Source organism: Medicago truncatula, chromosome 1 (genome assembly GCF_003473485.1).
Source record: "Medicago truncatula cultivar Jemalong A17 chromosome 1, MtrunA17r5.0-ANR, whole genome shotgun sequence".
In the NCBI taxonomy this organism is placed as follows: Eukaryota; Viridiplantae; Streptophyta; class Magnoliopsida; order Fabales; family Fabaceae; genus Medicago; species Medicago truncatula.
In genome coordinates, this window is record NC_053042.1 from 54378948 (window position 1) to 54406281 (window position 27334).

Genomic DNA, 27334 nt, shown 5'->3' on the forward strand with positions numbered 1-27334 from the left:
TATTAATAAAAAGTCTCTTTGATCAATGGGTTAACCTCAAATGTCTTAAATGGACTAACATTATAGATGTTATACCGTAGACCTCGTTAATTTTTTAATCTCAACCGTTTAATCTATTTGTTGAAACATTACCATTAATAGTGCACTATCATTACCATTATTGGATTTCGGAGGTCTATTGTAAATAATAGTGCACTATCATTACCTGATATTTTTGTTCATTTCTTCATCTTCTCTCATCACTTTCATCCTCTTCATCAATGTTTATAAAAAATACCCAAAAAAAATCATAACCCAGAGAAATTCATAAACCCATAAATTAAATATTGCTAGTTTGAGATTGTTGAGACATTATCCTCCTTCATTATTGTTAATAGAACAAATGTGCAAATAAAATAGGTTAAAGTGCATTTTTCCCCCTTAACTTCCAAAAACTTGCAATTTTGGCCCCCTAAGTATAAAAACTATAATTTTAGTCCCCTAAGATTTAACCCCTTTGCATCTTTGATCCTTTTGGTCAATTTTGACTTATTCAACGCCTACGTAGCAGGCCACGTGTGTAATTAATTAATTAAAAAATTTAAAAAACCAAAAAATCAATTTTTAAATTAAATAAATTAAGAAAAAAATTAAAAATCAGAAGAAAAAAAAATCCCAAAACTCTTCTTCATGTTCATGTCTATCTTCATCTCTTCCAATCAAACCCAAACAAACAAAAATTACCAGAACAAAGAAGCATGGTACATAGAAGCATGCTACACCAATTCATTTCATTCTTAGTCATAATAATACCCTAATTTGTTTTCCCGAATAAAAATCATTCTTTCTTTGTTGTTGTTGATGTGTGAATTAAGGTTTATCACTCTAGTTTTGTGGACGATGAAGGAGTTAACAGAGCTTGTGGATGCCCTCTTCTTCCTTTAAAAAGCCACATTAAGGGTCCTGCACCTGTTTCAGATCAAGGTTTTTTCTTTTTCTCTTTCAATTCGTTTATTTATTTTTTGGTTTTTTCAGAATGTGATATATGTTGTTGTTGTGTATTATGAATGGTAGATAGAACTGATATTGTGGATGAAGCAATCACATTCTTCAGAGCCAATGTGTTCTTCAGAAACTTTGACATCAAAAGCCCTGCTGATAAGCTTCTAATATACTTGACTTTTTAAATTAACGTTGCTCTCAAGAAGCTTGAAGGTTGTAGAACTTTGGGTGAAGGAACCAAAGCAATTATTAATTTGGGTCTTGAAAATGTTCATGTTCCTGAGTGTGCTTATGTTTTGTTGCGTGGCTTTTGTTTGAATGATAACATATTGTATCACTGCTTGGTTCGGCTCGGCTGACACTAGGAAAATAAACAACAATAATTCCTTGTAGTTTAATTAACGAGTAAATACCCAAGTTCCAGAACTAATTAGGGTATTATTTGAGGGTTGTTGTTGTTGTTGTTGTGATAGGTTTGTATTTGTTGATGATGTGTTGAATGAATGTGGGTTGCTGTGTTGTGTGTCGTTGGAGAAGAAGAGAAAATTAATTAGGATTTTTAAATTTTTTTTTAATTTATTTAATTTAAAAATTGACTTTTTGATTTTTTAAATTTTTTAATTAATTAATTACACACATGGCCTGCCATGTAGGCGTTGAATAAATCAAAATTGATCAATAGGACCAAAGATGCAAAGAGGCTAAATCGGGACCAATATTGTAGTTTTTATAGTTAGAGAGCCAAAATTGCAAGTTTTTGAAAATTAAGAGGGGAAAAGTGCACTTTAGCCAATAAAATATGGACAGATCTTAATACGGGTAAGTTATCCTCTCTAACCCAAATCTCCATTTTTATTGTTGAGACATCATCCTCTCTGATTCCTTATATTCTGTTGGCTTTTCTCCCCCATCTTCACTTAATTTTGTTTGTGATTTTTTCCTTGTGAATCCTAATTGTAGTTTTTCTTTAGCGTATGATTATTGTTCAATCGCAAGCAACCTAAAACCCCATAACCACTAGATCTGAACCGATTCCAGATCAGAAGCATCATGAGTGACATGAAATATCGATGTCGCCAACAACACCCTTTCCTAGAAAGCAAAAACGTGCATCACTGTGTGTGTATGTGTGTATGTTCAGATCAAATCCGAGTTTCCACTGTATTCAAACCACCGTGAATACCAACTTGTGATGATATTCACATGGAGATGGTGATAAATTTATCTGGGTTTATTTTTTTTCTTGTGTTTTATTGAACAACAATTTATAAAAAAATAAAAATAAAATTGGGTTTGTTATGTTTGCTGCAATGGTTGGATGAGTGTGAATTTTGGGTTTGACTTTGAAGGTGATGTTATTCATAATGATGGACCTGTAGATGATGATGATGATTATGGTGGTGGTGAATGGTGTTACGAAGGAGGGAGTAGATCTATTTGAAGAAAAGAGATGAAAGGGTTATATAATGTTAAACTTTAAATATTATGGGTTTGTTTGTTGATCTTGATGAACTTCAAGAAGAAGATGAATGAAGAAGAAGGAAGAAGATGAATTAAAGTTATGGGTTTGACTTTCAAGGTGATGTTATTCATAATGATGGACCTGTAGATGATGATGATGATTATGGTGGTGGTGAATGGTGTTACGAAGGAGGGAGTAGATCTATTTGAAGAAAAGAGATGAAAGGGTTATATAATGTTAAACTTTAAATATTTATGGGTTTGTTTGTTGATCTTGATGAACTTCGAGAAGAAGATGAATGAAGAAGAAGGAAGAAGATGAATTAAAGTTAAAGTCAATGTTAAACTGAAACGTGTCCTTACTTCAATGTTTTTGAATTAATCTAATAGAAAGGACTAAAAACTACAACCGAGATGAAATTAAAGGACTGAAATTTATTATTTATGGGACCAAAGCGATACCAAAAAAATAATTAAGGGACCAAAATAGCAATTAAGCTTATTTTTTAGGTATGAAGTGATTGTAAGTTGTAACTTGATAGTATGTCATTTTGTCTGATAAGTTATTATGAATGGTGATTCAAAATTTATTACCGTAAATTAAAATAGCAATGGAGTATACATAAATTTTGATTTTAGTGACAGCCCCAAGGTAGGGGTCATTAATGTTTTTAAAATGGTATCCTTATAATTACCTACGATTTTGTCCATAGGTAAAATGGAAAACATGCAATGACAAACTGACGCATTCAGCTACGAAAATTAACCTTATATTGATGGATTTTAGACATGTCAAATTTTTTGTATTGATACAAAGAAAATGTGTTTAGTCCGAGTATGTGCCCAGGCTTGCTAGGGTAAAACCGCCCCTGTTCGAAATATTATTGGAAAACTCTTGATAAGGTTTGATGGTTATTCTTTGTACGAGGTGTCTCTCCTCCATCCTTTTTTTTTTTTTTTTGTCATTTTAAGGTTTTCTTTTAATAAATGAATAGATTCATAAGGGAGTGTTTGGTTGAAAATTGTTGTTGACACATATGCATTGACTGAGAAACATGAGTAATTTACTCAAATGCTTCTCGGTAGTTAACTGCCGCATAATGGAACCGGCTACAGTTAACTACCGAGGAAAACTGAAAACTTCGGCAGTTAACTGCCGAGAAAACCTCAAATCTGTTTTTTTTGTTTTGACAAAAATCATAAATTGTCACTAATAATATTTATTGATTTTGAATGTTTCAATCATTATTTTGTACGTTTCAAACAATTGCAGTATTATACTTATGCATATATATATATCTTAATAAGAATATCATTTAAATCTTGACCAAAAAATAAAGAGCATTTAAGTCTTCAAAAAATATTTTAATTAATATAAAAATTAAGCATTTGAATATTGTTTTGCAAATTACTTAAATAAAAAAAAAAATCTTTGTGCACAATTATTTTAATGTATAAAATATAACAACATATTATACCTTAAAAAAAATCGTTGTGCACAATTATTTTAACGATTTTTTTTTATTATTTTTATTTAAGTAATGTGCAAAATAATATTCGAATGTTTAATTTTTACACTGATTTAAATGTTATTCTTATTAAGATATATACGCATAAGTATAATAATTTATGGTTTTTGTCAAAAAAAAAAAAAAACAGGTTTGAGGTTTCCTCGGCAGTTAACTGCCGAAGTTTTCAGTTTTTCTCGGTAGTTTACTGCCGAAATTTTCCACGGTAGTTAACTTCAGCCGGTTCCATAATTCGACAGTTAACTGTCGAGGGGTATTTCAGTAAATTACTCACATGACACAGTCTTATGCAATGTGTCAACAACATTAAATCTTTCCTCTTTCCTCTTAAATCGTTAAAATACATTTAAATCTTTCCTCTTTTTTAACGGTTTAAGAGGAAAGACTTAATGTATTTGTTTGATTTAAGGGAAAAATAAATAAATGCTATGTCCTAAAAAAAGAAATACTCCATTTTCTTTTGTTTGGTTGAATATAAAGTGACAAGAATAAAAAAAAAAATTGTGAAATGATAAAAATATCCTCAAATAAACAACTTATATCATAAAAAAACAAATTTAATTATATTGATAAATCACACGCACTTGATTTTCTTCATTATCATGCGATAAACATGACTCTTGGAATTATACATTTCAATCACAAACAACAATATCAACTACTCTCTCGTCGTTTGTGTATGACTCATTTGGATCATGTATGTCGTATAATAGATATTATTTATATACATTATAAATATAAAGTTGTTGTAAATTCTAGCATATATTATATTTATGTATTGCTGGAGTTAAGATAGAGTTGTTTGTTTGTTCTTTTTATTACATTGATGTATTATCAACGGTAGTTTTATGAAATTTTGATTAAAATTATTTTGATTTAGATTGAAATTTATCACTCTATATACCCAATGGGGTATATAGTATGCCCGTTGGAGTATATAAAAGTCTTAGAATATCATTATTGTAAATTAATGTAAACTGATTAACATTGATTAGTCATGCATGTATAGGATCAATACTCTGATTGTATATATACAAAACCTAAAGGAATGGAAAGGCAAGGCCTATTATTCTAACATGGTATCAATAAACATTAGGTATTGATCCAAGAACCCTAGTTTCTTTCCCTACCGCCGCTGACCTCCTCTTCCTCCCAACCACCCACGCCGGCCGCTCTCTCTCCCCTCTTCTCTTCTAAAAAATTTGATCACCCACCAACATCTCATCATGTCTGGTGTCTCATGGACCCCCTCTTCCCCGCCTACCCACCCCGCCTTCACCATTTCAAACATCACAAATTTAATCAAAATTACATTTAGTATTGAAAAGGGTCAATATAACACGTGGTCTGAACTGTTCAAAATCCATGCCCGTGTTCATCAAGTAATTGATCATATCATCCCCACCGAAGTTGTACCCTCTCCTGACCTAAAAACCATTGATCCTAATCTCTGGGAACGATTAGATGTTGTTGTCCTACAATGGATTTACGGCACTATATCGGATGATATCCTTCACACCATTATAAAACGAGATTCCACTGCAGAACAAGCATGGAATCGGTTGTTCAATATTTTTTATGATAATAAAAATTCTCGTACTCTCTATCTAGAGCAAGAATTTTCAAATGCCCGTATGGAGCAATTTCCTGATGCCTCCACCTACTGTCAACATCTCAAATCTCTCTCTGACCAACTCTTTAATGTTGGTGCTCCCGTGTCCAACGAAAGTCTAGTGCTTCAGCTCATCTTTGGCCTCACTGATGCTTATGCCACAGTCGGTTCCCAAATTCGTCACGGTGACTCTCTTCCCCCTTTTTACAAAGCTCGCTCCATGATCATCTTAGAGGAAACCGCCAAAGCCAAGAAGGCAGTCACTACTGTTGATAACTCAGTTTTCTTATCCTCTCATGATGATGCTTTTGCATCGGCTGGTAACAATCGCAACAACAACAACAAAAGTCGCGGAAGCAACCCTCGCGGTGGTAGAAATAATGGTCGCGGAGGTCGTGGATGGAGCAATGGTAGAGGTGGAGGTCGCTCTCAGCCGCAACAACCCCTGTGGTTTCCATCTCCCTATCAGCAACAGTCATGGGTGTATCCATGGCAGCTGTAACACCCCGTCTTCCCAATATAAAAATTTCATAACAAATAATCAGAGTTTTCCACATAAACGGAATGCTACACTTCTTAAAAATCATAAATTGGAATAAATAACAATTTATCCTTCATAATTCAATCAACATAAATATTCAAAACTTCGCAGCGGATTTAATTCAACAACATAAATAGTCTTGGCACGAAGGCCTCATCAAAACATCTCATAAAAATCCAATTAACAACTTAATCATATAAATTCATAATCAAATACGTAAGGAATAGAAAATAGCCACAAAAGTTCCCATCCCGTTACGTATCAGAGCACCTAAAGACACAATGAGAGATGGCCACTCACGACAGCAATCAACAGCTACTTATTCTCGATCACCTGCAAGTTACTCATACAAAGAGCAACATTTCGAAGCAGAAGGGGTGAGATTTCAGAAAACAATAATATTAAGGATATAATTCATCAATTATATTTAACAACATGACAATATCATAAATTCTTCATGGATAATAATATAATCATATAGCACTTTATTAACACCTCATGTATAGAATCACAACTTAACAACTTGACAACTTAACAACTTTGACTCGACAATGCGACTTCAACTTGACTATGCAACCTAGACCTCTTAATCATGTATGTGGTACCAATCCAGGGCATCAAGCCCTCAACGTGTTTAAGTATTAATATACTTCCAGGGCATCAAGCCCTCAACTTAATTGAGCAAAGGCTCAAGGGCATCAAGCCCCCAACAATGAATGAGTATGCATGGACTCAACAACTTAACATCTTAGAACATCGACCTCTTATATAAATCCAATAATTTGGAACAACATCTTTCATCTTAGACCGACTCATGCAGTTTAGTTAATAAACAAACGGCAACATAGGCAGTTCATAAAATAGTTCATGATATAACAATGTCAAATGCAAATCAACAACATCTCAAACATCATATATAATTCATGTAATGCATATACATTTATATCACATTATTAACAACATCGGATCATATAATTCAGGCTTACTGAAACAACAACAGTAAGATAAGCAACTTAGTTTCTTACCCCCATGATCAACTCACGTCAACTCGTGCGACAAAGGTCACATTTATCCTAACAAGGTATTCTGTCTCACAGGGGCTCGCGAGGCGAGAGCCTCTACTCGCTATGGCGAGCTCATAAAATTGGCATTCGCCTTGGCGAACAAGAAACTGGATGCTCTCGGGAATTTGACATTTTTCACCCAAAAATCCATTTTTAAACTTTCCCAGGTTCAATCTCAATCTAAAAACTTGCCTAATCATTATTATACATATACAGGCACTCAAAATCAGCTAAAACTCGACTTAATAAGTCAAATCACAAATCAGGTTTCCTCACTGGTCATACTCGCTATGGCGAGCTGCAACATGCAACTCGCGAGGCAAATGAAACTTGCTCGCGAGGCGAGCGATGAAGATCATCACTCGCGAGGGCGAGGATCATCCCTCGGGAGGCAAGCCATGAATGTTGGCTCGACAGAATTGCAGTTTTCACGAAAATCCACCTAAAGGCATGGTTTTAAGCTTAACATTGATTCCAGATATCAACCTATGAATTGTCTAAGGTCTATAAACAGTTTCTACATCAATCTAACAATTTTTCATCAATTAATCATCAATTTCTCCCTTTAACCTAATTCTCAAATTCTCTAAAACCAATCCTACACTTGTTAAATTTAATCATCAGAATTACAGACTTAATAAGATTGAATGCTAGTCTCACTCTTACCTTAAGAATTCGAAATCGCAGCCTCTTGTTGGTTCTTCTCTCTTTTCTTGACTTTTCTCCCTTTTCTCCAAAATTGATCGTACGTTAAAACTTTTCTAAACCTAGCCCTCACCTATTTATATCTCCTCTATCTATTCTATCTTATTTCCTCTTTCTCCCCCAAAACTCTCTAAAATCTCAAAACAACCCCTCAACTCAATATTTATTTTATTTTCAAATCTTATTTTATTAAACAATAAAATAAGTCACAACACCTCATTAAATCACACAAATCATATAAATATATTCTAAACTCAACAAAATAATTAAATAAATCAAAGTGGGCGTTACAGCAGCCATAGGCAACTCCACCATGTCCATACCCGACAACAGGTGCACCACCAAAACAGTCTGGCATACTTGGTCCTAGGCCTCATCAAGCCAATCTTGTCACTGCTCCATCGGCCAGCAAGCACCACAATACTATGTCCCGACAGACATTCAGGTTGCTATGCATACTTTCTCTATCCCCCCCCCCCGATGATCGATGGTATATGGACAGCAGAGCAACTTCTCATATGACAGGCAATGGAGGTAACCTCACGACTTATTTTAATATGAGTAATAATATTACTATTGGAAATGGTCATCATATTCCTATTGTAGGTTCTGGTCATGCATCTTTACCTAATTCCCTAACTTTAAACAACGTTTTACATGCACCAAAACTTATTAAAAACTTTGTTTCTGTCAGAAAGTTTACAATTGATAATGATGTCTCTGTTGAATTTGATCCCTTTGGTTTTTCTGTGAAGGATTTTCAGACAGGAACACTTTTAATGAGATGTAACAGTTTTGGTGACCTTTACCCTATTCCCACAAGCCAACACACAGCCGCAGCCCCATCACCACCATCAGCCTTTGCCGCTTCATCTACCGAGTTATGGCATTGTCGTCTAGGACATCCAAGAGCTCCTGTTTTAAATTCTCTCCATCGAAACAAATTTTTGTTATGTAATAAGTTGCGTGATGATTTCTTTTGTCAATCTTGTCCACTTGGGAAACAAATAAAACTTCCTTTTTCTAATTCTCTGTCTTTTAGTTGTATGCCTTTTGACATCATTTATAGTGATCTTTGGACCTCTCCGGTGTTAAGTTCCGGAGGGCATCGTTATTATGTGTTATTTCTTGATGACTTCACCTATTTTTTGTGGACTTTTCCAATCAGTAACAAATCATATGTCTATTCCATTTTTTCACAATTTCGTGCTCATATTCAAACACAATTTGAACGCCAAATAAAATGTTTTCAACGTGACAATGGCAAAGAATATTATAACATTCTTTTTCAAAAATCTTGTGAACAAAATGGAATGTCATTTAGATTTACTTGTCTTGTCCTCACACCTCCCCTCAAAATGGAAAATTTGAAAGAAAAATTCGTACAATAAATAACGTCATCCGCACCTTCCTTGCTCATGCTTCTATTCCTCCAATATTTTGGCATCATGCTCTTCAAATGGCCACTTACTTACACAACATAATTCCAAATAAGAAACTTAATCTTCAATCACCCACAAAAATTCTCTACCAAAAAGACCCAGCTTATTCACATCTTCGTGTATTCGATTGTCTTTGCTATCCCCTCATTCCATCCACCACTAGAAATAAACTCCAACCTCGGTCTACACCATGTGTTTTTCTAGGTTATCCGTCTAATCATAAAGGTTAAAAGTGTTATGAATTGTCGAGTCGTAAAGTCATTATCTCTAGGCACGTTCTGTTTGAGGAAAATACTTTTCTGTTTTCTACAATGAATGCTCCTACAGTGCCAAACAACAATTTCTTAGATGACGACATACTTCATCTTGCTCACTCACAATTATACATTACACCTCAAACGACTCTTTCTTCCCACATAACTACTCCCTACAACCCAAGATATCACTACCTCTCAAACTACACCCATATCCCATATAAATTCTCCTTCCCCAACACCAACTTCCGAAACACAAACTTCTCCTACCTCCCCACCTCAATATATAATCACTCATGTTTTCCCACATGCACCCCTTTCTCCTCAAATGAAAACTCGCTCCCAACATGGTATTTTTAAACCTCGTCAACTTTTCAACCTACACACATCAACCCCTCAATCCATTTCTCCTTTACCCATAAACCCAATTGATGCATTAAAAGATCGCAATTGGAAGATGGTCATGAAAGACGTACATGATGTTCTTATTAATAAGATCAAATGCATCTAAAGGTCCTCTAAGTTTTTTCGTTTTCCCCAAAGTCGTCCTTTAAGTTTCAAAAGTCCCAACAAGTCCTTTTAGTTTTTGAATCGTTTCAAACAAGTCCTTTTAGAGGATGATGGTGATGATTTAGATGATAGCAACAAAGAGCATTATCCATCATTTGCTATGCCTAAAAAGATGACTAATTTTAAGTGGGTGTTAGGAGCCAAATTTGGTACCAAAGATGAGTTCAAGGAAGCAATTACCAACTATGCTATCTACAATATGACTTGTTTGAAACGATTCAAAAACTAAAAGGACTTGTTTGAGACTTTTGAAACTTAAAGGACGACTTTGGGAAAAATGAAAAACTTAAAAGACCTTTAGATGCATTTAACCTATTAATAATAAGACGTGGGACTTAGTTCCTCGTCCCTTTAATACTAATGTTATTCGAAGTTTGTGGATTTTCAGGCACAAGAAGAAATCTGATGGTTCATTTGAGCGTTACAAAGCTCGTCTTGTAGGTAATGGTGCAAATTAACAGTCTGGTATTGATTGATGTGAAACATTCAGCCCCGTTGTTAAACCTGCCACTATTCACATGGTTCTTAACATTGCTTCATCCAAGTCGTGGTGTCTTCATCAACTAGATGTCAAGAACGCTTTCTTGCATGGAAATCTTGATGAACGGTATATATGCACCAGCCTCCTGGCTTTTGTGACTCTCAACATCCTGAGGATGTCTGTCTCCTCAAAAAATCACTTTACTATTTCATCGCATAAGAGCATAGAATTGAAAATGAAGTGAAGTTTGAGTTTGTTCAATTTATCGAAGGAGTCATATTAATATTTCATTTGTATTTACATGTCTAATAAATCAACAGTAGATAAATGGTAAAAAATGAACAAACTCAACTCAAGGGTCAAGGTGGTGGATCTCATGTTTTTTGTTCTCTCTTCACCATTTTCACTCAAACAAACAGAAGAAAACTAATCTCTAAGCATATCTCTCACCCATTTCACTCATACCAAACACAAGGTATAAACATATCTAAAATTTGATTATTACTCACGAATATTTATTAATTTAGGACTAATCAAGGACTAATTATGAAATTTGATTGATAGAAGCAGGGTTTTCAAATTGGAGGCGCGATAATAGACAGTGGAGTCTCACAACAGCTGTAGAAGCAGAAAATGGAAGCGCCGAGCGAAGAAACAGTTACAGCGACGGTGATGAATTTAGAAGAAGAAGACGATGAACACGATTCAAAAGAGCGAGTTCTTCAAAAGTGCTTCCTTCAAGAATGGAACCTCGTCAAATCCTTCCTCAACGACACCGTTTCCAATTCTCGCGTCTCCGATGCTTCCTCCGTTCACCAAATCAGATCAATCGTATATTTCATCTTTCTCTCTTCATTCATCGAATTTCAATTTCATGCTGTTTTCGTTCATAACCGTTTTTTGTTCATATTTTTGTTGCAGATGGATAAGTATCAAGATCAAGGTCAACTTCTAGAACCGTATCTCGAAAGCATAATTCCACCATTGATGAACATTATTCGATCAAAAACCATCAAACTTGGTGTAATTTCCGATGAAATTTTTGAAATTATTAATCCTATATGTATAGTTGTGTATTCAGTTATCAAAGTTTGTGGATACAAATCAGTGATTAAGTTTTTTCCACATCAAGTTTCTGATCTTGAACTTGCGGTGTCTCTACTGGAAAAGTGTCATCATAAAAATTCAGTTTCGTCATCAAGAGAGGAAAGTACTGGAGAATTTGAAGCGAAATGTGTGATGTTGTTGTGGCTATATATACTTGTATTGGTTCCTTTTGATTTATCTAGTGTTGATACTAGCATTGCAAGCAGTGATAATTTGAGTGAGTTTGAGCTTGTACCACTTGTGTTGAGGATCATAGGGTTTTGTAAAGATTATCTTTCAGTTTCTGGTCGGTTGAGTACTATGGCTGGATTAGTGCTCTCGAGACTACTTACTCGCCCGGACATGCCAAAAGCCTTTATGAGGTTTATTCAATTACTTTAATAGCATATTTAGATTTTGCTTCAAAAAGTTTATTTAGATTTATTAGTAGTATAAGAACAAAGTGTTTGAAGAGCTTGTTAAAGTAACTTACTGACATATGTATGAAGCACAAACACCAGACACGAAACTGACACTTACACGTCGACACCGTTATTTGAAAAAATGATAGAATTGAATGTAATCATGCGTGTCGGCGTTGTGGTGTCAAACACTGAACACACCTTCAATTAAGAGTGCAGTCCTACATACTTCCTCCGGTCACATTTATAAGCAAAAAAACTACTTTTTAGGTTCATTAAATACCTAATGTATTTGGTATATATTATAGATCAAATACATTACGTATTCTAAGAATCTAAAAAGTAGTTTTTTTACTTATAAATGTGACCGGAGGGAGTAGTCATTAGCTGTTTACGTCTTATTTTAGCAAGGTACATGAGACAACTTATAGAAAAAGTTCATAGGGAGTTTAGTTGGAGCTGGTGCCCATTCCATTTTTGACCGTAGAAACAACTAACATAAGCTTTAAAATGACACTCCCTCAGTCCCTATATATAAGCCCCCTTTGCCCTTTTCACATTTCTTAAGAAAAGTTGTCAATGCAATTAATGTGTCTATTTTGTGTGTTAGTATTACCAAATTGTCCTTTGTTTGTATGTGTTTATAAATTTGACTGTTCATATTTCACAATTCAAGTTAGTAGGATGCATCTAGTAATTTAAAAAGGGGTTTGTATTTAGGGACAAATTTTTAGTCAAATGGATGCTTATATACAGGGACAATGGGAGTAATTGCTTAATTAAATTGTTTATTTAACCACCCTCTTAATGTTAGCTCATGGGTTCTCTCTGCTCGCCTTAAATTTGTGTCATGATGTAAAGATAATTTTCATTTCAATTAAAGATTTGCTTAAATCATTAATTGATTCTTTGTTTTTTGCTCATGTTTACAAATATATATGTAAAGTTTTTGTTAAGTATCTTAATGTGTCTATATTTTAATCGGTACTAGTTCACAAATGGCAATAATTATGTGTTATCATCTCCAGGCATGTTTGGGCTTGTATTCATGCCTGCATTTGAGTTGTGTTCAAGCTATTGTTTTACTAATCGTCATGCTAAAAACCAATAACTGTATTATCCTACCATTGCTGCATAAACTGACTTTTCTAATTGCTTCAGCTTTGTTGAGTGGACACATGGGGTCATGTCTTCTGTAACAGAAGATGGACATAATTTCCAATTACTTGGAGCCATTGAAGCTCTGGCTGCTATTTTCAAGGTTTGTTAGCAACCGTATTTGCTGGCCTTAATTTTAATTTCGAGTTTTTGGGTCCCCTAAATATTACATGTGTTTGAATCGAAGCTTGCATAAGTTGTTTGGACAAGTGTAGGCCATGTCATGCTTGACTGCTTGCCGATAAATTTCTGTTTGGCTTAATCTCATTTCAGCTGTCTTGTTGAATAGTCTCTCTAAAGATATTCATCAGTTTGACTTATCTACCATATCCCTAAGTTCTTTCCCATCCATGTTTGGCAGAGGTTGCTTTCTTTATTTGCAGTAGCTTCTTTTTTATCCGAAGTGTTCATTTTTAACAAGCTTTAAGCGTAGTGAAATATAGCTTGAGGGGGAGTATTAGAATATTAGCAAAATATGCGATGGAGAGAGACGCATAATAGATTAGGTCAATTATGTTATTTTAGTAATAATTTGTTGCCTTGTTTAGGGGTCTTATTTTTCAGGAGAACTTGTCTAAATTTTAGGGCTTTTATTTTATTTTTATGAAGTTATCTGTTCTTTTATTTAACTAGGACCAGGAGTCTATTATTAGAGTGTAAATAATACTGATCTGTTAGTATTTTATTTTGGGTCCTTAACATATCAAGTCAGTATCCTTTTATTCTGGGTTTGTCTTTCTTCCTCTTTTCTATTCTTTTCTCCTTCCTTTACTTACACCTGATAATGTTACAAATTGATAATTGCTACTTGATAATAGCTTTTTCATGCAAATAGATATAAACCAAGAATGAGGAGGCAAACATTATGATTCAAGTAGTCATAACTAAAGACTGTCTGTTCCCTTTAATGATTCTAACTGCTATAGCGTAAATTTACAAGCAGGCAGGTAGTCGGAATCTCTTGCTCGATGTAACTCCTATCGTTTGGAATGACACTTCGATATTGTACAAGTCCTCCATTGCAGCTCGAGATCTATTGCTCCGCAAATATCTGATGAAGTTAACCCAAAGGATTGGGCTTACTTGCCTTCCTCATCGTTTACACTCATGGCGTTATACGGTTAGCTTTTCTGTAATTCAAGTTCTATGGATTTTATATCTTATGTTTGAAGAGACCTTTGTTTTTGCATACTTGCAAGTATAATTATCCATTTCTTGTTTATTTCTACTTTGTGCTGGCATTTAAATCTCAGGAACTAATAAACTATAGTTATATGTATTATCCTGAAATGCATGTTATGGCAACAAAATGAATCAGTGCTCTACTGCAAGTCAAGACAAGACTTGATGTAGAACTTGAAACAAAACTGGGTGGATGAAATTGAAGAAAACATTGATAATGGGAATATGAAGAGTTGAACTCAAAGATCCTGATAGGATACTAGATTTGGGCCTTAGTGCAATTGATTTTGATGTGGCAATATTTTGTAAGGTGAGGATTTTCTGTTATAAAAGAGAGCGAAGGGCATTGTGAAACTCATGGAGAACTATTGTTAGAGTTTGTTAGGAGAGTTTCTCTCTGGATTAGGAGCTTTGCTCTAGCGTAGGAGTCTTTGACTCTGGTTTATCTCTTTCATTTTCTGTTTTCACCATTATAGAGCTCTTGAGCTCATCATTATCATTCAATAATACACAATTTCACTATCTTGATTTTACGATTTTCATTAGATCTTTTGGGCAATTTGGCCATGTCATGCTGGATAATTGGTCCTCTTAAAAATTTGAGCTACCATGAATGAAAGTATTTCTATCATGTTACCTACAGACAGGAGTCAACTTAGTTGAACTGAGCTTCAGACTTAAACTTCTTAGAATTTAGTTGTTTGAAGTTTGAACCCTTGATAAAAGCTAACTGTAGTAGCGACATAAATTTGTACTCCAGTGTCTGGTTCTCATCGGTGTTACTAAGTAATGGGTAACATTGTAACAAATATAATAGCATTAGAGCTTTTGTTTTTAGAAGGACTTGCATATTAGTTGTTAATTATAAACAACTGTAGAAGCATAATGTCTGCCACCATTTTCTTCCCTTGACAATTCTATGCATACCTTGCAGGGAAGAACCGCCAAACTAAACATTTCTTTGAATACATCCAGCAAAGAGAATCAGTCCAATTTGGGTGTGAACGGCAATTGCTCCAACTCAATTGAAATTACAGACGAGGCAGAAGATGAGGACATGGATGTTCCAGAAAATGTTGAAGAGATCATTGAGATGTTGCTATCTGGTCTGAGGGATATGGTATGTCTAAAGGGTGAGAGTCTTATAGTGAATTTTATGTTCAATCTTAGTGCTAAGTTGTGAGTCTTAGTCCAGGTTAATGATAATACATCTGAAAGGAAACGGGTGACTTGATTTCTCTATAAATGGTTTGTATAAAGGAGTCTATTAAGCTATTGCACGCTCTAATTACTCTATTGACGTCGACGATGTTCATTTGATATATGAAATATGAACTTGCATGAGATGTGAAATAATGCTGATATGTATTGTTGAGATATTGTGTGACTGTGTTTTAAATTGTGTTTTAACTGTATCGATTTATCTTTCCTTTCTTAAATACTTCTTTCTCTAATTATTGGAAGTGATTGGGTGGCTCATGCCTATATGTGGCTGTCTATTCTCGTCACATCAGACACAATATATTTTCAATCTAAAGTAAGACGGTGTCAGAGCCTCCTCCAATATCCGTTGGGCCGCCTGCTAGCAGAAACCTGATAACAGGTGGCCCAAGGGAGCTTGAAGGAGGCTTTGGTACCATCTTAGAATTTGTGCTTAGGCCTAACTCAACCCCACAAAACCGGCTTGTGAGCTGAGGATTACCCTCACTTATAAACGCTTGTTCATGCCATCTCACAACCAATGGGGAGCTCTTTAACATGTATGATACAATTGGTCTTACTAACAGTCTTGCTTTAGCACTGTTGAATATAAAGGACTAAAATATTACTCCAATATTAGTCAGCTCTGACATGTTTGGGTTACCTAAATAGACAAGTCTATGAAATAACACACTTCTGCTCCTGATTTGGTTCTGTGTTGTAGAGCTTTAGTAGATTGTAATGTTGGTTGTTGGGTGAAATAGCGCTGCTCTATCAAAATAATTCTAGGCCTCTTAATTGTATAATTTATTCAGATGAGTGGTTCTCTGACATAGTGCTAGAGTATTGTTGACATAGTTTGAACCTTGTGATTCTCTTGTAATTATTCTATTTCAAAACAACTTACAAAGAGTTTTCTGCATGTTTTTTGTATATTTCCAAAACCTGATCCTCTCACATCTGATAGTACTGTAGCTGTAACAGTATTGTCAAATAACGTCTGGCGGATTTTTTGACAATCACCACAACCAATTTGTAAAGGACGGTGGTGCCATGGCTGATACTAAGGCTTAAAATGGTGGGGTTTTTTTGCTTTCCACCATACCCCCGTTGTCAGTCAATAACTTCACAATTAGACTCCCAACTAAAAGTAAGATATCATGCAAAATCAATAATCCAGTTATCACCCTTTCTTAAGTATCAATACATCCTTGATTTGCACCTCATTCCTTACTAGTTTTTCTATACTGTAGTGTAGACCACCTGATTGCCTAGGAGGGCTGGTAGGAAATTTGATGAAGTGAACAGTCAGATGTGCTGATAACAGACTCACTATTATATATGATAAACCGTTGTTTAAACATCTCATTAATTCATTACAAGCTACTTAAGCTGATCATGTTTTCTTCATCTATTATATTTTTCTTTCTCTTACCATATAAATGTTGCCATTGGATCGCAGAACACTGTTGTCCGTTGGTCTGCAGCGAAAGGTATTGGTCGCATAACTTCACATTTGACATCTTCCCTTTCCGAGGAGGTTTTATCCTCTGTTTTGGAGCTGTTTTCACCTGGTGAGGTATGATACTTTTGATTATACAAGTATTGCAGAAGTTTTGCTATATTAACTAGTTGTATGATGGAACTCGATAGACCAATAACCCACCTACTGGGAAGGTATATTCCAGAAGAGGGTGTAGGATGTAGAACTCTGCCCATGTGCAAGCTATGTAGGCAGTTGTGTTGTTATTCAATTACATAGTTACATAGCAGTTTGGCATTACTATTATTATGATGTAAGGGTTAATAGGGGGACAAGGTACATGTATATGGTAGTTTGGAAAGTTTATTCTCCTTAGGAGTTTCATAAACCATCCTTGTTGATTTTGTGTATAGTTCTGTTTGAGTTTGATCACAACAAACCCTAACTAAATATCAAGTTTTTTGGTATTCTATCATTATCCGGTCCCAGTCTTCTTGTGTTATAGCTCAAATTTAATAATTTTTTCAGGGCGAGGGTTCATGGCATGGAGGCTGCTTAGCGTTGGCTGAACTTTCTCGTAGAGGCTTGCTCTTACCTGCTAGTCTTCCCAAAGTTGTTCCCGTTGTAGTGAAGGTGGTATTTACGATTGATGCAACTATATCCATAGGTTTATGATTGTAGGATTTGGGGTTTTAAACTATTTGGTTTTTGCTGCTTATAATTATTTATTTGTTCAAAGTACTTTATTTATTTTGAAACCTATACCTGAAACTAGGGACGTCTTTGACATCATTTTTGAGATAAATGTGACAGGACAGTGGAAATAATAAACATATTTTTTTATTAGGCACTGCATTACGATGTTCGAAGAGGTCCGCATAGTGTAGGGTCTAATGTACGTGATGCTGCTGCATATGTATGCTGGGCATTTGGACGTGCATATTATCACACAGATATGAGAAGCGTTTTAGAGGACCTTGCTCCACACCTCTTAACAGTGGCATGCTATGACCGTGAGGTCCGTATATCTTTTATGCCCTTCTTATGACATGCTTTATTTTAGAATGTTTATCTCCTTGTAAATAGAATGGTTAACTGACGTGTGATAATTAGGTCAACTGCAGAAGAGCAGCCGCAGCTGCTTTTCAGGAGAATGTTGGACGACAAGGAAATTATCCACATGGCATTGACATTGTGAATACTGCAGATTTTTTTTCACTTTCTTCTCGAGCAAACTCTTATCTTCATATTGCCGTCTCCATCGCTCAATATGAAGGATATCTTATTCCATTTGTGAGTGATCTGCTGGATAGAAAAATTTGTCACTGGGTATGCTCCAATTAAATCTCTCTCTCTCTCTCTCTAAGTTTGATTATATTCAACTGTTTGATACTTTTTAATCTAATGATTCATTGTCATCTTGTATACCTTTTCAGCATAACTTGTTTATATTCTGGTATTTACCAACAGTTTATGGTTATTTTTGTTGCTTCCCAATATTCAATTTTCGTGATATATTTTGAGAGAATTGACGTGGAAATTACGTCTTCAGGATAAATGCTTGAGAGAACTTGCTGCAGAGGCCCTTTCTTTTCTTGTAAAATACGATCCTCAGTATTTTGCGAGTGCTGTAATGGAGAAGTTAATTCCTTGTACTCTTTCATCGGATTTGTGCATGCGCCAAGGTGCAACATTGGCAACTGGGGAACTTGTTTTCACATTACATCAATGCAATTACGTTATTCCCTCAGGTTGTCACTTCACAACTTTTGATTATACTGTTTCCTGTTAGTCATGAATGTGAAACAAGTTTATTCTATAAAAAACAAGCATGCCTTGTCTATAATTTAAGCTTGTGTTCTGAAATCAAAGAGACTATTTCCATGTAGTGCAACCTACTACAGTTTCATATTCACATGATGCTGTGAAACTAAATTGTTTCTTCAGCTGATTGAACTTCAAACAACTTCGATAACCCACATTTTTATACATATTACATACAAAATATATTGATTGGCCAGACTCGTTCTGTTTTAATAATTGTCTATGTTGGGCCTGTGTTATAGGACAATTGAACTTTGGGCTACACTCGCACTAATATACACTTGGAACCTTAGTCTTATATTATGAATATAGTCTTATATTATGAATATAAGTACTGAAACTGATCGGAATAGCCACATCAATATTTTCATTTGTTCTATCTACCCTACTTCTTATCATTTGTGAAGCACTAAAGATGCTGATATCCTATCTGACTTATAAGCGAATGTCGTGACGACTTCAGAGCTATGCAAATTTATTAGAGTCGTTTGCTGGTTTAGTTTTCTTTTGCTGTCTAAAATATATGATATTGAAGGGGAATATCATTTATTTCAATCAAAATATTTTTTAGAAGAAACCTATGAAGTAGAATTTCTGGAACAATTTGACCTTATTCCTTAACTTGAGAATAAAATTAAAAGAGGTCTTGGACTGAGGATCGAATACATGGCCTAGTAATTGAGGATCAATATACAGAAAATTTTAGTAAGTTTATCTTACCAACTAATGATCATGATAAAACATATCTTTATTGAAGTTAATTACTTTTGAAATATTTAGGATGTTAGCTGAACTTTAGAAGAAACCTATGAAGTAGAATTTCTGGAACAATTTGACCTTATTCCTTAACTTGAGAATAAAATTAAAAGAGGTCTTGGACTGAGGATCGAATACATGGCCTAGTACTTGAGGATCAATATACAGAAAATTTTAGTAAGTTTATCTTACCAACTAATGATCATGATAAAACATATCTTTATTGAAGTTAATTACTTTTGAAATATTTAGGATGTTAGCTGAACTTTGACATTTTTGAAAATGTAAATGACAGATAAACAGAGAACTCTTGCAAGTGTCGTTCCTGCTATTGAGAAAGCACGTCTTTATCGTGGAAAGGGAGGAGAAATAATGCGTGCAGCAGTTTCTCGATTTATTGAATGCATCTCCATATCTAAAGTGGCATTATCAGAAAAGATAAAGAAAAGCTTACTCGATACTCTAAATGAGAATTTGAGGCATCCTAAGTCTCTGATACAGGTTCTATTCTATCCCTTTGACACCAGCAATTTGCATATTGCTTACTGTATCTGACAAGTGAAATGCTCATTTGATGTACAGAATGTTACTGTTAAAGGGCTGAAACATTTCATCCGTGCTTACTTACTAAATTTAGATGATAAAGGTACTAGTGATTTGATAGCGAAGTACCTCAATATGTTGACTGATCCAAATGCCGCTGTACGGAGAGGATCTGCATTGGCAATAGGTGTTTTCCCAAATGAGTTATTGACCAGTCAATGGAGAAATGTGCTTTTGAAGCTTTGTGGCTGTTGTAAAATTGAGGTAATTTACGCAGTTGCAAATATTACATCTATACTATCTCAGGTTCAATTGTTGTGTTACCAAAACACTTCCCTATTGCAGGAAAACCCTGAGGAAAGAGATGCTGAAGCGCGAGTAAATGCTGTCAAAGGGCTTGTATCAGTATGTGAAACATTAGTTAGTGGACGAGAGAATACTTCTAACTCTTTCACTGAGAATGATTTTTCTCTGTTTATTTTTATAAAGAATGAGGTGATGACAAGTTTATTTAAAGCTCTTGATGACTATTCTGTTGACAACAGAGGTGATGTAGGTTCTTGGGTTCGTGAGGCTGCATTACATGGCCTTGAAAAATGTACATATATGCTCTGTAGGATTGGCAAGTCAGGTTGCTTGTCTGGAAAATCAGATGGAAATGAAATTGAATCTGTAGTGCGGCCTTTGACTGATAATATGCTTAAGAACAATGCAGAGGTTTTATTATTTGATGAAAATCTTGCTACTAATTTACTTGGAGGGATTTGTAAGCAAGCTGTGGAGAAGATGGATAAGTTGAGAGAAGCAGCAGCCAACGTTCTCTACAGAATTTTGTACAATCAGATTATTTATATTCCATATATACCTTTCCGAGAGAAGTTAGAAGAAATCATTCCGAAAGAAGCAGATGGAAAATGGGCTGTAAGTTTATACATTTTTCATCCTTTCTTGAAGTTGATAGTAAAACTTTTTTATTGAGAGACAATACTATTTTATTGCAGGTTCATTCTTACACTTACCCACACATTGTACAGCTGCTTCAATTTGGTTGTTATAGTAGATATGTGCTATCAGGTTTAGTCATATCTATTGGTGATTTGGTAGATCCTTTGAAGAAGTTATCACTCTCGGCACTGTTAGAGTATTTAAAAGGGGTTGAATTTGAAGACCCTAATACACGTACGCTCAGGGAGTATATGCTGTCAGTTGACATCCTGTGGGTTCTCCAACAATACAGGAAATGCGACAGAGTCATCATACCCACTTTAAAGGTATTGTCTTTCCTAAGCAGTGCTTTATTATTCTTGGTTTGGTTAGCGGCACATTCAAAAGATCTGGTACTAATTTATACCTTTTTGTTATCTCTTTTTTATTTTCGGGTATGGTTTGAGGGGTGAAAATGTTCAGTATGTATAAGAGGTACTAGTTCCAAGCTCAAAATCAACACCCTACCATTCATTCATATCCATGGGTTGAGCTTCTTTGGACAGCCGCAACTCCCTCAGGTCGCCATCAACATCTGCTGCGACTCACCTGTCAACCATCAACTAGTTTTTGGGTCTGAACGGACCAGGCATCCGACCAAATCACTGTTTTTTCAATGAAACTGATCAGTCCAGTCGAGTCTTGACTAGTGTACCTTGGGAAGTTAGGATATAACCTAAAGATTTACCCTCTACTTGCCCCATAATTTGCCGTAGTCAGTTAGCTACAAGGTAAGACTAGTCCATAGGTTGTAGTTGAAGGATCTGCTTTCAAAAAATACCCTGTCATGTTTTGAGCTCGTAGAGTCCTGGTCAGCACTCTCCTTAACCCCAATCATTATTATTTTTTTAAAATCAAATGTTAGCGTATGTAGTTTTGTTGTATATACAATAATAGTTGTTGCATGCCTCCTCTGTTATGAAATGTAAATCTATACATGTAACTAAATTTGTTCTGAGTATAATCTTGAACACTCTCATATACTTATGATCTTATGTTTTTTTTTTTTTTGAACAAACTTGCGATCTTATGTTGTATTTCAGACTATTGAGAGTCTGCTCAGCAAAAAGATATTCCTTAATATGGAGGAGGTTAGTCCTGCTTCTCTGTTTTCTATTTTTCATCTTTCCTGTTAGTAGGTTGTCTGATATTCATCTTCATGCTGTCTATTTCTGCATTAGTTTGGTGGTCAAGTACCCTGTATTTTGTTTAGGCAAGAGATGTTTGGTACCCCTTGATACTTAAGTGGAAACAAAATAAAAGTTAGAAAACGAATACATAGGATATCACATGGAAATATAAGAAGGTAGCTTTCTACAATTTCTTCAAACTTATATTCTTTATAATGTTATCTTGAACGCAATATAGAACTCCATGTGTAAAACCTTGAAAAAAAAAATGGATAGTAATTTGATTCATTGTGTCACTTATTTATGCATGAAAACCAATACGATTTACCATATTGTTAAAAGGTGAGAAACAGTGTGTTCAAGAAATATAACTCAGCCATAGCATGCAATTTGTTTGTCTTCCTTGTTCATAAAGAGTACCAAATGACCATTGTATAACAGTTCTCATTATGATCATTGTATATTAAGAAAAAACCAAAATAGCAATCATATTATCGGCTAAGCCATGGGCTTGAGGAATTTTATAATATGCTTTAAAAAAGTTCAATTTTTTTCTTTATGAATTATCATAATATAAAAGGTCAATATAAATTGTAGTAACCCTGACAAAAATTTAATGCCATTTTTCTTCGGTAAAGGTGCACTTTTGCTAACTTGGACCTTCATGTTTTTTGTTGGTCTAAGTTAGCAAACCCATATATATATATATATATAGACACACACACATACACTCACCAAAGAATTGTGTATTAAATTATTTAATGATGCAGAATCGTATAAGCTGAACTTGGACTAAGCACAAATCTAGATAGATACTCTGTAATTTCAACAACTATGTACAGAAGAGTGTGATAAGCTGCTAAACTAGAGGTTAAGAATTGCAGAGAAGAAAGGGAAGAAAGAGTCCAGATATTTTAGAAGAGAGAATACCGATAACAATGCTTAATGCCACTATTTTCCTTTTCCCCTTCATTTCTTAGTATGTTCTGTTTGTGCATTCTGTTTTGGGTTGCCATGAGCACATTGTATGTACATAATTCCCCATGTCAACTGTATGAGCCATTTTTACTGTTTACAAATATGAGATGTGGATGGCTATTTATTGATTTTATCTTTTGGTGAGAACACATTTGATATGTACGTTGTAATTTCAGGCTCATTCTCAAACTTTTTGTGCTGCTGTTTTGGATTCTCTGGCAATAGAATTAAAGGGATCAAAAGACTTCTCCAAGTTGTATGCTGGTATTGCAATACTTGGTTATATAGCTTCAATACCAGAACCAATCCACACGAGAGCCTTCTCTCAACTTCTTGCTTTTCTTGTTCATCCGTACCCTAAGGTGATTCTTAAATATTCATCAGCACATGATTTACGAGTCTGCATATTGTTTTTTCACTTAAAAGTAACCACTTGCAAAACATATAGGTTCTTGTTCACAATTTACTCTTTTTGCTTGCTTTGTGGCTTCTCATACTTTAGTACTTTGTTTTCTCTCCTGTAGATTCGAAAAGCCTCAGCTGAACATGTCTACCTTGTCCTCCTGCAAAATGGAAATCTTTTGGATGAAAACAAGATTGAGAGAGCACTTGAAATTATTTCTATGACTCGCTGGGATGACAACATGGGTGTGACAAAACATCAAAGATTGGAATTGTTTGAATTGGTTGGTTTGGAGGTGGGGTCATCTGTCAAGAACGGTGATGGAACAGCAAGGAAAACCAACGCTAAGAAGCCTAAAGATTTAGATGAAAATGCATCATATTCCTCATTAGTTGAGTCGTCTGGTTTTTGATTCTAACTTGTGCAAATCTAGATTTAGCGTGTGGTGAACGTATGACCAACGTGATAAAATTAAATTAATTAAGATTGTGGTTTTTTTTCTGTGGAAGAAATTAAGATTGAACTTCAAGTGAATTGATTAGAGTATCTTTTTTAGAATTACAAAGAAATGATTTTGATATTAAATAATGTAAAAATTAATTAATTTATAGATATTTTAAAAAAGAAGTCTTGTGTTTGTTTATCATAATGAAAATTATTCTTTTTAAAAAATATTTTAGTTATCAAAAATCATTTTGCGGAGAAGTTATTCAAAACTGGTCATTTGGTAGTTGATTTGAATGAAATGCAAATAAAATATGATATCATATTTGGGGCACTAGGCACTAGTTAACATTCTCATTTTATATTTGGTCTAACTTCTCTTGTAAGATTGTCTTGGAGAACAATTGATGGCACTTTCCAAAATCTCTTGCATAATATCTCTCTTATAAATATGATTTTTGTTTTAATTTGTTTTACAATAGTTAGTGTGATTTATCATAAGTTTAGTCATTCGGAGTGATTAGGCTTCTGTCGAATAATAATCCGTCGAGAGCCGAAATAGAGGAGGTGCCTGCCGCTCAATGACCCATTTATATCTTCTTATTCCTAAACAAAGCTTTGTTGCCCTAATTTTAACCTAATATTTTAGCAACTTTTCCCTCCTTCAAAACCTAACCATATTTCCTAATTCCCCTCCTCCAAACTCTAACCATGATTTCCTAACTTCACTCCTCCTAAAACCTATCTAATTGATTTTCATAAACGATATCTCCTAACTCCCCTCCTCCAAACCCTCACCAATATATTTTAATCCTTTCTCCTAAAGCGAAATCTCTTTTTAAAACCATACCTTTCTCTTAAACCGAAATTTCTACCTATCTAATTGATTTCCATAAACCATATTTCCTAACTCCCCTCCTCCAAACCCTCACCAATATATTTTAATCCTTTCTCCTAAACCGAAATCTCTTTTTAAAACCATACCTTTCTCTTAAACTGAAATTTCTTAATCAACATGGCTTCCATACCTTTCAATCTTTTGTAGGTCCGTTGGTGAAAAACCCTCTTTCTGATCTTGACAAAGCAATCAACAAGCTGAGACTGAAATACAGATCATATTTCGTTGAATATGACATTGATGTCGTATGTGTTTTTTGCGAAATATACCTATTCTTAATTATTTGCATTCTATTTTATCAACGTTTGTGATGTTTTTGTTTGTTATTTTTTTAGGGTGCAGTATGCTTGCCAAACATGTTTGGCGGTGACTTCGGAGATCAAATTGGGCGCTATGCAATATTGATTGATAGGTTTCACAAGAGTATCCCCTACCCGGTTTTTGATCCCCCCCTATGCATTTCCTTCTTGACAAGATGAATTTGCAAGCAACTTTCGATGACTATCTCCCCCAAATAACATCTCTTCTCGCTTATCGTCACAATATCACTGACATGGTTCTTGATTTCGAAAAAAAATTAACCGAGTATGATGTTACTAAAGGTTGCATGGTATGATACACTTTTCGTGTCCACCTTAACTTCTTTTGTTCCTTTTCCGTTTAGTTGATATAAGTTACATGGATTTCTAATTTTGCAGATTCTACTTTACACCGGCAATGTTCCGCAGATGCTTGATACACTCTTAACAACTGTGAATATTATCGATGATTGCGGTAACAGATGGGTTTGTGAGCTAACTTTTGCAACTTTTCCTTATGAACACTTCAAGATAGGACGGCGTTGGAATAGGTTTGTGGAAGCTCGCAGGCTCCGTGAAGGTGTGAAGATCAGAGGGGGTGCTCCGATGGTTGGGTCACATGATACCATCTACCTTGATGTTATTTACAATTAGTCCATGTTTAGATAAATTGTGCAACACCATTCCACTTTGAATTTTAAGTTTTAGTTTCTTAGAGTTTTGGAAGCATCTATTTTTTTATCTTTGAATTTAGCAAATGTCCCTTGAATTTCATAAATAATTTAGCCTTGCTTGCTTTGGTTTTTGATTTATATATTTGTGTTTGTGCTGCTCAAACAATTTAGTAACGTGAATTTTGATAACAAGGGAAACTTATATGTGTGTGTATCAATGTTCCACAAATCGCGTGTCAACTCGGCGAGTTTACCGAGTTTACGTGTTTAGGTGCTAAAAACGTGTTAACTCGGAGGTAAACTCGATTTCTGGTAAAATCGGAAAGTTTGACGAGTTTGACCGAGTTAACACTCAGTAAACTCGTGTGAAATCGGGCGAGTTTACCGTTTTTGCGAGTTTACTCCTGTATTTTTTTTTCTTCAAAAATGGCCCATTGTTTTTGGCCCATTTTTTTCAAGCCCAAATGACAACATATTTACTTTCTAGCTTACAACACGTTTCAGCTTACTGAAGTGAAACATTTCATATCATTTTCTTTGAGTTTTCAAGAACAGGGGAGCGAATGAAACATTAGGTTTCCGAAGATGAAGATATAGATGAGAATGGTGTTATGGAACTTTAGAAGATTGACCTTTCGAAGAAATTACCTAGTTTGTTTTTTAGATAGTTTTATTCTCAAGTTTATAAACTTGTGAAACTTTGTTTTTGGGATGGGTAGACTTTAGAGACTTATGAAACCTATGCTTTTGTGTGTTAATTTTTCTATTTTGATACTAAGTTAAGCATACCACTTTTTTATGGTGGTTTGGTATACTTTGCATTTATAAGTAAGTCTATATTTTTCACTATTGATCTTTTTATAGTATTATATTAGCTTACATATGTATGCATATAATAAGTTGTATAAAATTTCAATTTTAGGTAAACTCGTACGAGTTTACGATTCGAGTTTACGAGTCGAGTTTACCTAGGTAAAACGAGTTGAGGTAAACTCTCGAGTTGCAAAACCTTGGTGTGTATGTTTTTGTGTTGCCGAATCAATTTAGTAGCATAGTTGTGTTACTGAAGCATTTTAGTAGCATAGCTTTTAGTAACATTATTCGTAACAATTACTACCTTTTGCTGACACTTTTAGTAACATTATTGCTAACAATTACTAATCCTAATCTCTAAAATATGTTTTGGGTGGAAACAAACTAAAATCCTAATCCTAATTTCTCTCATTCAAG

At 34.7% G+C, this 27334-nt stretch overlaps 3 protein-coding genes across 3 annotated transcripts; all 3 read left to right on the forward strand.

Moving 5' to 3' along the window:
• Nucleotides 1-5197: 5197 nt before the first annotated feature.
• Nucleotides 5198-6085, forward strand: LOC112418687 (uncharacterized). Its single transcript, XM_024775165.1, has one exon. It carries the CDS (start codon nucleotides 5198-5200, stop codon nucleotides 6083-6085), a length of 888 nt encoding a protein of 295 aa, XP_024630933.1.
• Nucleotides 6086-11093: 5008 nt separating this feature from the next.
• Nucleotides 11094-24413, forward strand: LOC25485580 (tubulin-folding cofactor D). The gene is made up of 18 exons (XM_024772086.2): nucleotides 11094-11115; nucleotides 11205-11471; nucleotides 11562-12109; nucleotides 13310-13409; nucleotides 14250-14426; nucleotides 15423-15608; nucleotides 17151-17267; nucleotides 17700-17804; nucleotides 18019-18189; nucleotides 18285-18500; nucleotides 18724-18922; nucleotides 20047-20252; nucleotides 20334-20558; nucleotides 20640-21215; nucleotides 21296-21565; nucleotides 22322-22369; nucleotides 23563-23748; nucleotides 23911-24413. Exons 2-18 carry the CDS (start codon nucleotides 11274-11276, stop codon nucleotides 24199-24201), a joined length of 3819 nt encoding a protein of 1272 aa, XP_024627854.1. The 5' UTR covers nucleotides 11094-11115; nucleotides 11205-11273; the 3' UTR covers nucleotides 24202-24413.
• Nucleotides 24414-25390: 977 nt separating this feature from the next.
• Nucleotides 25391-26100, forward strand: LOC120577911 (uncharacterized). The gene is made up of 2 exons (XM_039829854.1): nucleotides 25391-25741; nucleotides 25830-26100. Exons 1-2 carry the CDS (start codon nucleotides 25586-25588, stop codon nucleotides 26082-26084), a joined length of 411 nt encoding a protein of 136 aa, XP_039685788.1. The 5' UTR covers nucleotides 25391-25585; the 3' UTR covers nucleotides 26085-26100.
• Nucleotides 26101-27334: the final 1234 nt, after the last annotated feature.